Source organism: Mastomys coucha, unplaced genomic scaffold, assembly GCF_008632895.1.
Source record: "Mastomys coucha isolate ucsf_1 unplaced genomic scaffold, UCSF_Mcou_1 pScaffold14, whole genome shotgun sequence".
NCBI classification, from domain to species: Eukaryota; Metazoa; Chordata; class Mammalia; order Rodentia; family Muridae; genus Mastomys; species Mastomys coucha.
The window spans coordinates 64593011-64609351 of NW_022196896.1; the positions used below are offsets into that span (position 1 = coordinate 64593011).

The 16341-nt window shown below is 48.7% G+C and overlaps 1 protein-coding gene across 4 annotated transcripts in view; it reads right to left on the bottom strand.

The window, feature by feature from the left end:
- Positions 1–2453: 2453 nt before the first annotated feature.
- Tmem131 (transmembrane protein 131) overlaps positions 2454–16341 on the bottom strand; it is a 149959-nt gene continuing 136071 nt past the window's right edge. The window contains exons 32-41 of one of the 4 annotated variants that reach the window (XM_031367209.1): positions 14559–14737; positions 12255–12382; positions 9714–9838; positions 9379–9528; positions 6556–6718; positions 5660–5781; positions 5476–5572; positions 5180–5277; positions 4413–4567; positions 2454–3465 (exon numbers count right to left, since the gene is read on the bottom strand). In XM_031367209.1, the coding sequence (XP_031223069.1) occupies positions 3181–3465; positions 4413–4567; positions 5180–5277; positions 5476–5572; positions 5660–5781; positions 6556–6718; positions 9379–9528; positions 9714–9838; positions 12255–12382; positions 14559–14737 (1502 nt within the window). In that variant the 3' untranslated portion in view covers positions 2454–3180. Of the gene's footprint in view, positions 3466–4412; positions 4604–5179; positions 5278–5475; positions 5573–5659; positions 5782–6555; positions 6719–9378; positions 9529–9713; positions 9839–12254; positions 12383–14558; positions 14738–16341 lie in introns of all 4 variants that reach the window. The other 3 variants (XM_031367212.1, XM_031367210.1, XM_031367208.1) reach the window with 3 other exon arrangements.

Sequence of the window (16341 nt, forward strand, 5' to 3'; positions counted from 1 at the left end):
TGGCTGTGGAGCTGGGTAGCAAATGCCAGGGTAGTTCACCTCTTACTAAACTGTTGGCCCAGGTCTTGGTCTCTCTGAATTGCATTGTTCCCCCCCCCCCCCCCCAACTTCCCCCGGCTCAAAATCTAGCTTGCAAGCTTGTAGGTGAGCGCTGAGCGTATCCACATGCCTGCCTGCTTGGATACCTACTGTTGGAAATATCGGGGAAAACCTGGGCAAGCTGTCTCCTAACAGCTGTACGGTGTTCCTCAAGTTGGCCAAGGAATGCCTCATGGGTAAAATGGGAATTTAGGGAATAATCTGGCAACTTCGGGGGATTCTTAGGAGCAAGCAAGTTCCCCACTGTATCCCAAACATGGTAGAGGTCTGCTGTTAACATTTGTCCTTTTATTTTGCAAAGATGTCCTTTTCATTTTTATTTATGTGCTCACATGTTACCCTATGTACACGTGTATGTATGTGTGTGTATGTATGGCTGCAGATGCCAAAAGAGGTTGCTGGATCCTTGGAGCTGGAGTTACATGTGGTTGCAGAAGCCTCTGACAGAGCAGCAAGCGCTCTAATTGCTGAGCCATCCCTGAGCCATCCCTCCGGCCCTCAGTCTGTGGGAAGCTTACCTGTGCAGACGTCTGCTCTTTCCTTGGTGTCAAGATTGTACACCTTTCACTCTCATTTTCTAAGTGCACAAGAGAGCCTGCTAACCAACAGGACTAGGAGGCCAGGAACCAGCTCTACAGGCCAGCTCTAGCTGTCCAGGAAGCCCTAAGAGGAAACCCATAGTGATCTTGCTGGTTCTGATGAACATTCATGAAAAGCAGGGAGGGCTAGATTTGAAACCACACTATGGGATGGTTCATATACACAGCACGATCCATCGAAGGGCGCTTTGATTTCTTCACCACGTAACTGGCCTAGAACATTTGATCACAGCTCCCTGTTACCTAGCAGAAGTTGTCTCTAAAATCCTGGAAATACAGACAAGAAAGGCATGCCAGAGCAGGAAGGACCACTTGCGAAATTAGAACCCAGATTGATAAACTTTGGGGTGCTGCTATTGTTCCGGTGTAGACTGTGGGTTCTTTCAGGAGAAGCTGTGGGAGACTTATCGTTGGAAAAGGGTCAACAGGGGCTGGAGAGATGCTCAGTGGTTAAGAGCACCGACTGCTCTTCTGAAGGTCCTGAGTTCAAATCCCAGCAACCATATGGTGATTCACAGCCATCTGTAATTAGATCTGACATCTTCTTCTGGAGTGTCTGGAGACAGCTAAAATGTATTTACATATAATAAATAAGTCTTAAAAAACAAAAAAAAGGTCAACAGTTTGTTAAAAAGAGAAATGTCTTAGGTATGTGTAAATCTCTCTTTGCCTCCTAGACTCTAGTGTCTTTTAGTTGGTCCTGAGGACTTAAGTTTCCAGACCGTATCACTACTTGATGCTGGCTTCTCTGCCTCGGTGTGGTTCCATCCCTCAGCTTCAGATCCATCCAGACAGATGGTGTGGCTCAAGCGCTAGAGATTCTTTCTTGGTGGGTAAACGGCTTCTGTCTCCTCTACCCTCCCCATCGACTGCCCCAGGTTTCAGGAATGCAGCACTGGGCCTTCCTGCAGGAGGTAGTCTAAGGCCCTTCCTGTGCCCAGCTTCTCCCTTGTACTCGCCTTTTTTGGTACACACCCGTATATGTGTGGTATACATGTGCATGCATAGGTACGGCAGACATCTTTATTCAGTCTGCCTTATTTGCTAAGGCTTGTTTCTCACTGAACCTGGAACTCATTTCCTAGCTAGGGCAGTTAGCCGGGTGGTCTTGGGAGGGTTCTGTGGCTCTGCCTCCCAGCACAGGGATTCTACCACACCTGGCTTTATGTGGGTTGTGGGATCCTGGGGATTTGAACTCATCTGCAGTAGTGGCCCACCCAGTCACCCCGAGCCTCTCTGTTACTTTCCTATTCCCTTCAGCCACAGGATTTCCTGTCAGCAGACTTCTGGGTCAGGAAGTCCCGCCTCCCAAATGCGCTGGCGAGCTGGCACAAGGCCCATTTTTAAGAAGGATAACTGCAGAGTGGATGTGTGGGTGGCCTCCCTGAGGGCTCCATCATGGGTCACTCAGCTGGAAACTCCACAGCCGATGAGAGGCTGAGGTTTCAGGTGTGCGTTGACACAGTGAACGGCCAGGGGATGTTAGCAGCTTTTTCTCCCAGGCTGCTGTGTTTAGGTCAGAGGTGGGGGAAAGCTGCTTCCTGGATGAACCCCAACAGGCTTCTGGGTCAGTCGTTTCCTGTCGGGGACCCTCTATGACCATCAGGAGGATTTTAGTAGCCCACAGCTGGCTGCAGTCCTGGCAGGCCTGACATCTCTTTACCTGTCACCTCCAGAGGGGACACTCAGTGACACCATGGTCAAACCTGGTGGGAAATGCAGCTCGTGTAAAAAAGCAAAACAAAACAATTCAAGGCTTTTGAAAAAAGCATCATTTATTTCAAAGTACAACACAAAGTTGTAGTTTAAGAAATACACAATCTTGTAAGGTCAAGACTTGGCTATGTGCATTTCAGTTTATCTTTAAAATAAATTCAGGTATACAAATGGTACATACCTCAAGTACAAACAGCACAGAAAACGCGTGTGGTTCCCACTGGGCGCTTTACATTCAGCCACTGCTCTTATGCTGGCTTACATTTCTGTTATCTGCTTTTAAACCAAGATAGCCTTACTTTAAAAAAATACTCTGTATTTTCAGCACAAAGTCCTCATACATTTTTAAAATTAGATCTTGGCGCATAATATTGTGAAATTATTAAAAACCAAACTTGGTAATTTAGTAAAATTGTCACATGCCAGGACTTATCAATCAATTCAAATTACTCCCTTACTGTAATGCCAAATTTGTGTTCTTACAATAGAGAAGGCAGGAAGAGACAGGTGGGGAACTGGGGAAGTCAGGATTTCAGGTGGACAGGTTGTAGTAGTTTGTGGCCGAGTCCAGACTTTTGTCTACAAGCACAACAGCAAATCTCAGAGTATCATAATTGCAAGAAAGATGTGAGAGAAGCGAGTGGACCAAGCCTGCCCTTCCAGGAGGAGGGAGAGGGCTCGAAGCAGTAAGGGCCTTCAGAGATGTCTTGGAAACTGGCATATCATGATCTAGATGAGGGGCCCCCACTTTGTTTTTTGCTTAATTTTAATTTTCATGAGGGAAGTGCGAATTAGACCAAGGGTCAGAGCTTCTTCTTCCGATTGTAGGGCTCCATATCCGCCAGGGGTTGTAGGTCTGTCCCAAGTCATCGGCCGGACCGGAGGCTGAAGGGGCGTGGGTGGCGGTGGAGTTTTCCGTGCCCATGAGGCTGATGCTTGACAGTGTGTTTGTTGGAGTGGAGAAAGGAAGGTTGCTGTTGATGTTGCTGGACCAGATTGAGCTGCTGAATGGAGTGGTGGACCACAGGCCACTGGTGTTGCCAAGGATGGACTGTGACAAAACAGAAGGAGTACAACATTGAGTGCGGGGTGAGCTGGGCCAGCAGGGGAACGGAGTGGTCCGCAGGCTTCTCTCGTTTTTATTAATTTTATGGAATACTCCAGATAGTTAGCCATAGCAGGGTCTAAGCAGGTGTTCTGATATTTTATTAAAGGCTGACGAAGCCTGGCTGGTGGGCCCAGGGCAGCCAGCCTGCTTTTTTTTGTGCATGGGTCTCACTGGGGCACAGGCACCTGCGTGGGTCCTGGCTACACTAACTTGTATCAAGACGCAAAGCTAACCAAGTGGTGTGGAAAAATGGTTTGCAAAGCCCAGGGTCTGACTGACTACCTGACGTGTGTAGAGACTTTGCTGGTCACAGCACTATGAATGGGAGTCAGGATTGTTACTAAGAAAGACAGGCTGTCCTATGGGGCCATCCTCACAGCGCTGCCCACCAACCATGCACATGTGATTTGGGGTTTTCTGAGGCAAAGTTTCTGCTATTGTTTTGTGAAGGATAAATTCATTATTTTTCTTGGCCAGAGTACCTCCAGGAAGCCTAATCTTCGCAGAAAATTTAAGAGTAGAAGCAAATGTATTCATGAGCTAGGAGATAGGTGCTTCCCAGAAACAATACACAAGCAACTCCGAAGCTTGCTGTGGGAAGAGAGGAGACACACCTGAGATCGGGTGGCCAGGGCCACACCCGTGGAAGAGGCTGAGCATGATGGACCCGAGAGGAGGAAGCCAGGGCCTCAACCACAGCCTCTCAGTTTCTTCCAACTGTCCTGACTCTAATGGCTTTGAAGGGTGCCTCGGGCAGCTGACAGAACATGAGACAAAGCAGTGTGATTCTCCCCCAACACAGCCCTCCATTTATGGTGTCTGCTGTGTGACTGTCAGCACAGCCTGCAGGACAGAACTGGTAATGACAAGAAGGGGGCTTGGGCACTCACGTTGGCTGTGTGGGTTGGGGAGCTGGAACTGGCTGGCCAAGAAGGGCTGGGGTCTGTGGCTGGAGAATCCCAAAGGTAGGAGGGGCCACTGCTGAACTCATTCCAACTTCTCTGGGATGACTGACTGCAGGATCTCGACAGTTTGCTGAAAACTGCTGAAATATGAGAGAGTGGCTCGAGCCTCTCGGCCTCTGGGATGAGAAGAGTCTCTCAGCAACAGCCCTTCCCCCCCCAACCCCACCCAGTGCCATGCACGTGAGCTGACACAGACCTTGTCAGTTCCCACCACACTCTGGGATGTTCCTAAGAACTCAGGCACATGGCCACCATGTAAGCACCTAACACAGTCATCACTAGAAAGCACCAGGACGCAACTGTCCCATCCTGGTCTCTTGGCTAATACAAGCACACTGTCCGGCAGATGAGGAGTCCACGGTCCCTCTTAGAAGCACTTTAGCATGTGCTGTGGAGCACAAGCCAACTGGCATGCACTTCTGCACTGTGTCCTGCTGTGCCCAGGCAAGGGTGTTAGCAAAGACTTCCACATGGCTGCCTGGTTGTGTGTGGGGTTCCCAGAAGCCCTCCATGACAGAAGTACAACCTGCCCCCACCCCCAGACTCCCACATAACCTATCACCAGCTGTTGCACTGAAAATGATACCCCCTGCTCAGATGGCAGCCACATCTCCTGTACTACTGTCTCTGACATGTCACACACCTTTTCTTGTTATGGGCTTCCTACTCACAGACCCAGGCTGAATACTTACCACCTGTTAGATTAAAAGAATTTCCAAAGGCTGAGAACGAATTGAGGGGGGTGAAGTCAGGGCTGCTGGGGTTGCTGACAGGACTCCACAAACCAGAGCTGAATGTTGCAAGGGAAAATACACAAAATGGTGGTTATTGAACTGGGCCATCTATGGCTTCACATGGAGAGCTGCTTCAATGGGGGCTCGGATATGAAAGCACAGAGATGGGCGTGGGGGGGCGTGGGGTATGTGTGGGAAGCTCCCACATGGCTGCTGTAGGAAAGATGCCTCCCACCCTGGGGTGAGTCACACACCTGTCAGAGCCATCACTGTCGACTGGAATGTGTGAAATGCCAAGGCTGCTGGAAAAATCTGATTTGTTTGAAGAAATTTTAGCAAATCCATTCCCACCTGCAACAAGTACTGTGAATCAGTTCGAGGCCTGGCTGGACAGAGTGCATATGCCACGCCCACTGTCCAGGTGTGGCAGGCACTCACCTGGGCTCTTGTCATAGCCTGCAGCAACAGCAGCAAAGGTGGGGTTGCCGTTCTTGCCAGGGAGAGAGGCCGCCTTTGTCAGCTTGCTCTTGCTGCTGTTCGGCTGCTTTGCTTTTGTGTCACTACAGCAAGAAGGAAAGAATTCTCCCTCATTGGTGGTGCCGACAGTGGAGGAGTGTCAGGCATCAAGGGTGACAGTCCAGGATGGCTCAGAGCACAGAGAAGCCCTGTGAAAGTGTTCTGGGGTCCAAGAGAGCTTAACCATATGGAAAATGAGGGGTTTCTGGGAAAGTGAGGAAAGAGACCAAGATGAGTACACAATTTAGGGACTGGGAAAAGGTGGAGATCACATTTTGAAGAACCTGAAGGAGGCCCCTTGGCAAAGAAACCTGTGAGAATATCAGCCAACTGGTGGGGCTGGCAGGACAGGTCCATTCATCAGGCCTCCTTCCCCTGGACATGGTTACAGTGGGGTCCCCAGTAAGTAAGCCCCCTCCACCCCACTGGTCATGGCACCCTCTGACTTCTCTGCAAGGAGCCTGTCTAGAGGACATGGTGCCTGTTGGCACAGAGGGAGGCCTGTGCTTCTGAGCATGTGTCACTCTACAGCATGTTACATGACAGTGACACCTGAGGTCACAGCCTGCTCACGCACTCCATGTCTACATTTTCGGTGAAGCGCTCTGTCATGGGATGCTTGCCACACGGATCTAGAACACAGTAACAGATTTGTTCACAGAGAGGATAAGGTCACTGCTGGGATCAGGTACCTGGAGCATAGGAAGAGCTCATCCCAGGTTGACCTAATAATGAAAATGGGTTTGTGTGCAGCAGGAGTAAGAGCGTGGGGTCTACGTGTCACTGTGACGATCATGACGTCAGGGTGAGCAGCCTACCTGCTGGAGCTGTTGACAACGCTGCTGTAGCTGCCACGGGATGTGAACGGGCAGGGAGCGGTGGGCAGAGAAGGAGAGGCTGGTGTTGGCGAGGTCTGGCGTTGTTTTAAGAAAATGTCTGCATTGAGGGTTTGCAGAGACAGTTTATAAAGACTGTCAGTAGCTGGAAATTAACAAAAGGTCCCATTAATGTGACAGTTTCATCTGGACTCTTCAAAGTCAGTTATTTTTTGATGTGAAATTCAAGTGCTTCTATAAAGGAAACAAATGAAGACTTATGCATTCCACTTAAAGGTTCTAAGGAGAAGGAGAGAAATGTGCATCTCTTGGTGCCCGTGGGCTTCAGGGAATACAAGCACTTGGTCCACAAATGCAGGGCAGGGTAGTTGGCCTCTTCACTGCCGCCCCATGAGCAGCTGAAGGCACTGAGGACCAGAGGGAGGCTGTGCCTCCTTCCAGGGTTAAACTTGCAGCAGATGAAGTGCACAGGCCGAACGCCCTCAACTCCAACAAGATTCCTTGTCTCAGCCCCGTGTGCTGAAGGTGTGGCTGTTGGCTCTCAGTGTTCCTGGGCCTGTAAACATCTACACAGCTGCTTTAAAAACTGTACAACATTTCAGTGTCACATCTGCACTCAAATTGGAAAGAGTGACAGCAGAAGATGTGTCACTCACACAGCTGCTGTGTGTCCTAACAGTGGCTCACGACAGGGCTCTGCCCAGTTGTGCATGACACACTGTAGCCTCAGGGCTCCCTCCCAGTCTGCCCTGCTTCTGAACTGGTCTGGCTGTGCTGATCTCATGTCTCTGCTCAAACTGTCTAGTACCTGCTGCTGCTCTCTAAACCCTCAGGGGCATGTCAGGACCCTGTGACATCAGTGCTGAACATAGCTCCTTTCTCCTGAAGCCCACAGCCCCATTCTCCATGGTCAGGGTCACCCTCTCTCTTCTATGCCCCCAGTGGCACTGATAACCTTTACCAATGCTTTAGCCTGCCCACTCATGGCCGTAAAAGTGACTTCGCTATAGCTGCTCTGCTGTTGCTCATGCCCAGTGCTCATCACAAATGTCATGTGTGTCAAGTTCCTTGCCTGTTGTTGAAAAGCTTCCTGGAAGTCCCCCAGCACAGCATGCTTATCCAGCACACTGGTGTTGAGGGTGAGTTTTTGTACAAATGCCCAGATCCTTCCTTCCTTCCCTGGTCATTTCTTGTGTGGTACCTTCTCTGACCTGCCCCTGGTAAAACATGAAATACTGGGAGCAGGCCACGCTCTGGTATGGTCTGGATGGGAACTACACCCAAAGGCTGGTGTGTTCAAGGCTTGCTCCAACAGCAGTGCTCTCAGTGAGTGCTGTCAGTGGGTTAGCAGCTGAACAGACTATGAGGAAGATGCCCTTCACAGCCACATCCCTCCCTGTACTCTCTTCTCTGCTTCCAAGCTGCCGAGTTGAGCAGCTCTGCTCTGCTACATCCTTCTGTCATGTCTGTTTTGCTACAGACCTAAAAGCAACAATCAGCTGGCCGTGGGCTCACAGCCACCTCTAAGTGCAAGCAGCTTTCCTGCTGGGTTGTTCACCACAGGGGTGTGTGTGTGTGTGTGTGTGTGTGTGCTGGGTTGTGTGTGTGTGTGTGTGTGCTGGGTTGTGTGTGTGTGTGTGTGTGTGTGTGTGTGTGCTGGGTTGTTCACCACAGGGGTGTGTGTGTGTGTGTGTGTGTGTGTATGTGTTGGCTTGTTTCTCCTGAAAACTGTAGGGAAGCTCTGTGTGCAGATGCTCTTGACAAAGGCAGATGGAACAGAACTGAGGAAGTCAGAACAAGCTTGGATTAAGGCCTGAAGCCTGAGAAGGGAACCTTCACATTGCTTTGTGGAGTTAGAGAACCTCTAGCTTCAGGTACTTCTCCCCCGGATTAGCCTTCCCTGGCACTTTTCTTGCCTTTTAAGCCATGAAGAACATTCTTGGCTTCCTTTATAGGTACAAAGTTTGTGCTGGCTAGTCTCATGTCAACTCGAAACAAGCTACTGTCACCTGAGAAAAGGGAACCTCCCACCTAGAGCGGCCTTTACATAAGCCTGCAATGCATTTTCTTGATGGACATAGGAGTGGCCAGTTCACTGTAGGCAATGCCACACCTGGTGGTCCTAGGTGCTCTGAAATCAGGCTGAGGGAGCAGTACTGCATGGCCTCTGCATCGGGGCCTGCCATGACTTCCAGGAAGACAGACTGACGTGGAAGTATAAGCTGCCTGAACCCTTTCCTCCTCAGAGCAACAGAGGCCCAAGCAAGGTAACCCTCCAGCCAAGGGCTGCTGAATGAACCCTGACGGTGCGCACAGGACACAGTCCTGACTCAGCCTTAGTGGACAAACCTAAAGCTCTGAAGCCTGCAGTGTCCTGCAAATATGCACTTGAAGGTGGGGTCTACAGAAGATGGAATATCAAAGGGAGAAGCAGGAAAATTGGGCAGTAGAGGTGTCCAAAAGGGACAGCGACAGTGTGAACTGGACACTCACTGGCTTCCTCTGCCCACATTGGAGTCAGCACAGCCCTGGCAGAGCTGTCCAGTGGGTCTGATGGTGAGAGCAGAGGTTAAAGGGCTTGGGACCAGGCCAAGGTATTCTGAGTAGGAAAGCACGGAAGAGCTGTACAGACATGGGTCTGGGCATCAGGCTTTGCTCCAGCTGGTCGAGGAACTCTAGACTTTCTTACCTTCTCTGGTGTAAGTAGCCCAGTCTCTAATGCCATTCCTCCCACATCCCCACCCAGCAGTGCCTGTCTCCAGGGGGGTGGCCATGGACCACAGTGGCTTCTAAACCCATACTTACAGCTGCTGGGCTTGTGAACCGGCACAGCATCCCACTCCGGTGGAGGAGAGTCCTTTTCACCCTCTGAGCTGCTGGTATTGCCTAGTTCTTGACTGCTGGGGAGGAACTTTGAGAGCGCAACTGGCCTGTTTTCCACTAACTTATTTGTACCTGCACAGAATTAAGAAAGGAAAGTTAATGTGGGAAGGTTTTTCTCTCATGAGCCTGCTGCTTCAGAGAACCATCAACACAGCCTTGGCCTCACAGTACAGCCAGAGCTAATGAATGGCTACCACTGGGCACCGGCAGTCATGAAAACAGGGAATCAAAAATATTTGTGATCAACACAACAATACCTTTTGTTTTCTGGGGATTTCGTGATTTGGATCCACTTGTTAATGTAGCTGGAAGAGGAATCTTGGTTGGGAGATTTCTACGCTGTTTATTTTCCAGTGAGGGAGTATATGGCAGTTCAAAGGAACTGAAAGACAAACAAGGATGTAGACACACCATTGGTCCTGATGTTTGGAGCAAGGCTGTAAGTCATCAAGAACGGAATTATCCTATAGTTCAGTTGCACGCCTTATTTATATTCCCTAAGCCATTACCTACCCAGTTCTAAACTTGGACTCTGTGCTCTAGACATTCTGGGAATGGGAGTGTGTGTATGTATACATGTGTACATGTGAGGGTTAACCTTGGCTTCCCTGAGTGGAGTGCAGTGTCTGCTTCAGGAAATGTGGGCATGAACTTGCTGCATGGAGCTAGCAAGGGCAATTGTGCTGTGACTGAGCCTTTCCAAGACAGTGCCATACTATGCTCCTGAATGTACTTTCCAACAGAAATTCTGATGTGGGTGGAAGCCAAGTTCTAGCCCCCGAAGAACATCAGCTTAAGTAACGTAGCAATAGCAGGACCACATGTGGGGGACAAAGGTCTTCACAAAGCCGTTTTTGTGATTACCCACCCAGGCCACTCAGGCCTTGGGAAGGCTGGTGACAGTGCTGGCGGCTGCTGGGCAGGGAAGCTGACAGTTTGCTTGTTGGGCAGATCTGCAAAGTCTGTACAACATTTATTTTCTTCTTTTCCAGAGCTGGGTATTAAATCTGGGGCTTTGCATATGCCAGTCAAGTTCTTTCCCACTGAGCTACTCTTTAGCATTTTCTTGATTTTGAGCCAGGCAGGCCTATTGAGTTGCACAGGTGCAGCTCATGCTAGCCTTTGAGATTTTGATCCTCTTCAGTCTTTGAGTAGCTAGAATTAAAAAACACCCCAGCACAGCCAGCCTTTAACAGGCATCTTTTGAGCTGTCCCTCTCACATGTCCTTAAGTATGCTTCCTGTACCTGGCCTTATGTGTGTGCTGTCAGTACATCCCTTAGACCCCCACTTTATTCTGGTGTTCAAGCTCTTTCTATACCCCTCTAACCCCAAGTTCTCACTTCTAGGCTGCTGCTCATTTCTGCTACATTCAAGGTCAAAACTGAAGCGCTATACTGATCCACAGTAGAGTTCAAACATTGAAATAGCTCCACCTTTTCAGATCCAGTGGCCCCCACATCCTCACAGCTCTTCTACTCCTTGTTAGACCAAGAAAATAAGGAAGGCCAAGTGTGACTTCATGCAAGAGCACACACTGCAAAGAAGCTTGTTTAGACTTCTTAAGGGGGTGGGTGGGTCCAGCTCAGACTTTATAAGGCAGTAGGTCCAAAGTAGCATAACAAACTAGAACAACAAAAGGCCCCACCCATCCCCAAAACAACAAGAATGCCATTTATGGACAGTGTTACACAATTTTCTGTTCTTCTACTTCTGGCTGGCAGGGTTAGTTTAAAATTCCATATTCTAAAAACAGCAGAAGACTCCTAAAACACAGAAAGCCAGCCCCCTGGTAGAGGTTGTGTGAGCTATTTTTAGGTAAGTCATCTGTGGGAGTGTCTATTTTACAAAGCTTAACTTTGCCACTGTAAAATTAATTTGCTTTAAAGAAAAAAAGGTGCCAGACTATTTTATTTTTTGCTAATTCAACATTCCTAAATTAAGCCAGATGGTTTCCAGAAAAAAAAAAAGTTTAGAGCTTTTAAATAAATGGCAACAGCCAACTGATTTGGAATGATTCTGTCATCAAGAGTGAGGGCAGTTCAGACACCAGCTTGGTCTTTGCTCATTTCTCACACACTGTGTGGTCCTTTCTGGGGCGCAGGGTGGTGACTGAGACAGGGGAGGCAACAATGACAAGAGAAGCCTCTGTCCTTCCCTCCTTCCCACCTCACCTCCCCATCTGCCATCAACCATCACCTCCACAATGCTAACTTAACACTGACCTCAGTACATTAGGAAGATGCTAGTCATGTTTATGAAAATATGAAGAAGTCTTAGTCAACAGCCCATTGGCTCAACACATCCATTTTCTTGGGGGGCAGTCCACAGAAAGCCTCCTCATGGGGCCTGTCTGAATTCTGCACTGTGGGTACTAGAGTTCTTCCATGGTAGACTTGTCTCATTGGGGACACCATCCCAGAACATGTTTCAGGCAAGAATAACTCTTCCAAGGTTTACAGCACAGAATTCTAGATTCCAACCGCATCCCTGGGTTTGTGAGACTGCAGACCCCAAGCTCTTGAGGAAAGTTAGTTCCCTACCAGTGGGTGACCCGTCAAGGTTACTTCTTCCCCAACAATACTGTGGGTATGTATTAACCCAAGCCTTCATAACAGACTGCTAACCCTGCCCTCTGCATGCCTAGCACCAGAAGCACATCCCTAAGCATCCACCTGACCAGTAGACGTTAGACATGACAGGTCGAGAGGAACAGCAGTGTATGGCTGTGCTGCCCAAGCCCTTAGAGAAGTGACTGAAGCAATGCCTGGCTCCCAGCAGCAACCCCACGACACTCACCTGCCTTTCACATCTGTTGGGATTTCTTTCTTAGCATTTAAGAGCTTTTTGCTCTTTGGCTTCACTTGAGACAGTTCACTTTCCTGTTTTTCAGGCACAGCTGGTCTCCCCTTGTGTTTCTCTGTATCCTGTAAAGTCATAGATGCAGGTGCTCAGAAGGATTAGCAAGATGATGGACATGAAAACACAACCCAAGGCACAAGTATACACAGCAGACTGAGAAATGACAATCCCCCTTTTCAGACAGAGTCCCACTGCAGAGCTCCTTGCTGGCCTGGAATTTTCTATGTAAATCAGGCTTGGCCTTGAAATCCGGGTTCACATGTCTGGGCTTCCTGAATGCTGGGTTTACAGGTGTACAGTATGATGGCTGTCCACATAAACTCCTTTTTTACAATCTGTTGTACCTCCGTCAATGTTTTAGGTGTTTTTCTGATGAGTATTAGTGTGAAGCCATTTAGATTACATTCGTGTACAGTGGGCAGTGGCAGCATCAATTAAGAAGCTTCTTATTGAAGTACTGGGAGTAAGACCTGGTTTCTACTTATAAGACAGATCCAGCAGAGATTATAGTGCTGTGGCTATGCATGGCTCAGTACCCTCTCCACAGTGCTGTGGGTATATATGTTTCAGTACTTTCTCCACCAGCAGATGTCCGGTTTCTCTGGTCATTTGCTAAAATGGGAATGAAGTCCAATGCTCCAGCATAAGTTACAAATGAAATGGAAGTAGACAGGGTACCAGGCCAACTGCAAGGCAATACAAGGGGACAGGCAGGCAGGGGGACATGTGCATCCTATGTGAAACTTGAGGTCACCCAGTGAACAGAGCTGGGGCGTCTTAAGAACTGACTCTTTAGGCCATGAGATGAAACCAGAAGTCAGATTCTGATCCAGTGTTAAAGGCTGCACAGACCAGCTCAGATCTGAACACACTCACCTAAAACAAAAAATGCCAAAGGCGAGTCAGAGCACAGCACTTACAGGTCACACTGCTGGACATGTGCACAGGGGTGCTGTGCCGGTGTTCTGTAGCATTATTCTGAATGTTAAATCGCTGTTGGCTGCTGACTCCATGTGCTGATGTGCTAGGCTGGGCTCTGGTTCTAGTGACCACTAATGGCATCTTGAACCTATTCTGTAGTGACATTTTTGACAATTCTTGAATTCCATTTTTTAAAAAAAGCATAGAAATAAGAATGTTTTCGTTTTAATCTCAGGTGTAGGGTTGTAGGGCTGCATCGGACTGTCCACGCAGCTGTCTGTGATGTGCCTTGTGCCCTAGCAGAAGTCTGGTTTTCCAGCTGCAAATAGTTTTTGTGATTGTGTGATGTTTGGAATTCCAGGAACTTTTCAGAGGGAACATAAATTCAAAGGCCCCGAGAGGCGGAGTGAGTGGTTATTGGTCGTTTAGTGAGGTTTGGTTGCAGTTTGTTAGTGGCCATGTTCAAAGAAGAAACAAAAGGAAAGAAATTAGGTTCAGAGATCTCTTTCTCCTCTATCCTTGTTTTTCTCTTATCTAATGTTAGGGGGTGAAATGGGGGTTGGGGTAGGGGTTGCATAAAGGGTGGAAAGAAGAAGAACCCCAAAAGTACCAAAGACTAGCTACACTACTCCCTCTGGGAGAGTCACAGTTGCTCCTGCCTTGGGGGTGAGCTGTTACTGAGCCCTGCTCCCAGCATTACTAGACACTGTTGCCGAGCCCTGCTCCCAGCATTACTAGACACTGTTACTGAGCCCTGCTCTCAGCATTACTAGACACTGTTACTGAGCCCTGCTCCCAGCATTATTAGACAAGGTTGCTGAGCCCTGCTCCCAGCATTACTAGACACTGTTGCTGAGCCCTGCTCCCAGCATTACTAGACACTGTTGCTGAGCCCTGCTCCCAGCATTACTAGACACTGTTGCTGAGCCCTGCTCTCAGCATTACTAGACACTGTTGCTGAGCCCTGCTCTCAGCATTACTAGACACTTGCTGAGCCCTGCTCTCAGCATTACTAGACAGTGAACAGATTCAGTTCTTTCTCCTCTGATGTTTACAGTCATGGACAGACTTCATGAAGTAGCGTGATTACTATCCTGCTGCTTGCTAACTTCAGCAGGATTTCAGTTTCTGACTAATATTTCCAAATGCTCTTCTCCAGGGGAAACAAAGTTGCCCAGCATCAGAGCTGGGCTGGTTTCTGCAGGGGGAGAGTGAAGGCATGCTGACCACACAGGACACATGCTCAGCAGGAGAGACATATACGTGAGACGTTAACGTGTCCTGAGCCAGGCGGTCTGAGGCCCCGCTGTGAACACATACCTCCCTGAGGAGAGGCTCTGTGTCGGGGTTGGAGGTCTCTGTGGTGGTGGAGGAGCTGTCATCGTCGGCCAGAGTGTCCTTCAGTTCGTCCTCTTGGGGCTTCGCCTTGCCCCTCTTCTCCTTCTCCTCCTGCTTCTTTGGAGGCTTGGCCTTGCGTTGTTGGAGAGACTTTCCTTTCCCTGGGGATGAAAATTGGAGTAAAAACACAGCTTGATCAAACAGCTTCAAACACAAAGCTGCTCCTAGTTCTGTTAGGAGCGGCTGGACTCTGTCTCTAGTTTTTCCTTCTTGAGGTACAGCTGCCTGTCAGATTTGCCTTTGTGAGGAGGTTGTTTAAAAAGTCAACTTTGTTGAGACACAGCTGATGTGCAATGGACTATAGTCCTCTTTCACGGACGGTTTGGCAGATTGTCCGCAGATCTGGCAAGCTGGCCTGAAAATGTTTGCCAGTGATAGAGCTTTAAGGAGTCCCAACAGAGAAAGGCAGAGTCTCTGGTGCAGTGAGACAGAGTGTTGGTGCATCACCTGCGGGTGCTAACACCCTGGCTGGGTCCAATCCTGGCTGGTCATTTGCAGGGCTAAAGTGAGGAATTACAAAAGCCCCTAGAACAGCAGTGGCCACACATCTCACTAAGGACAGAGTAAGACAGAAAGCTTAGTAATTTAAGAGATATGGGTGCTCCCAGAACCAACCGCCACATACCCTTAGCCATGTTCCAAGAGCCAGGAATACAATACTTGAACAAGTCAGTTCTTGCGTCATGGAGCTGACACTCTACACAGGCTAGAGAGAGGCACAGAAATCTCCAGATTCTAGCACCTTCACCTGAACCTCCAGAAGCAGCACCTAGACTTGCAGAGGCCACACTTGAAAGCGTGTGTGCTGCATCCTTTCTAAAAATAATGATTTCATACTTGACTTAGATCCAGACTTCTGAAGCTTATCTCACATAATGCTCTGCCAACTCCTTACCTGGGGATGAAAATCTTGACATCTGTACCAGGGGTTGGCAAAGTAGAGCTGGGACTAAATCTGACCTATGCTTGTTTTGTATGGTTTGAAGGTAGAGTAACAACATTTTAAATAGTTAGAAACCAAGCAGATCCCCACTGGGCTGCACCCTGGTCTCACTGGCCTCCACTGTGCTGTGTTCAGCACCTATGGTGTTGTAACGGTTTACAGCACTCTCCTCACTGCACAGCCAGTGCTCTCTGGCTCCTCCTTCAAGAATGGCTCCAGGACTGTAGGAGTCCTCTTCCTCTCTACTGCTGCAGCCTACCCACTGCCTTGTACTTCAGTCTTCTGGATTCATGGGGAGGCTCAGGGCTGTGACAGGCAGGTCAGTGCTGCAGGTGGGGCTCAACAGGCCACTCTAGGAGGAACACTGAAGGCAGTAGTGCTGAGAACAATGAGGACCAGCTTGAGAGGCTTCCGAGTTAAAGAAAATCAGAGACAGCTCTTGGGATATTTTGGCATAGACTGGTAGCTTTTTGCGCTTGCCTTAAGAATCTCCTGGGGCTAAACTGAAGACTTTGGGGATAATTGTGTTGACAGAGATTTTAAGACAGCATAATATTGACTCTCATGGTTATTAGTGACCACTTTTATGCAGATCTACAATGAGAAAGAGCAAGCAGAGCAAAAAACAAAACAACAAAAATCTGAGGAAAAAGAGAGTGCCAGCAGATTTAATGCCAGAGCCAAGTCCTGTGTTCAAAAGTAAAATAAAATAAAATTCCTGATGCAAAATAAGTAATAATAAAGGAAGTGGGGCCCTTCAGG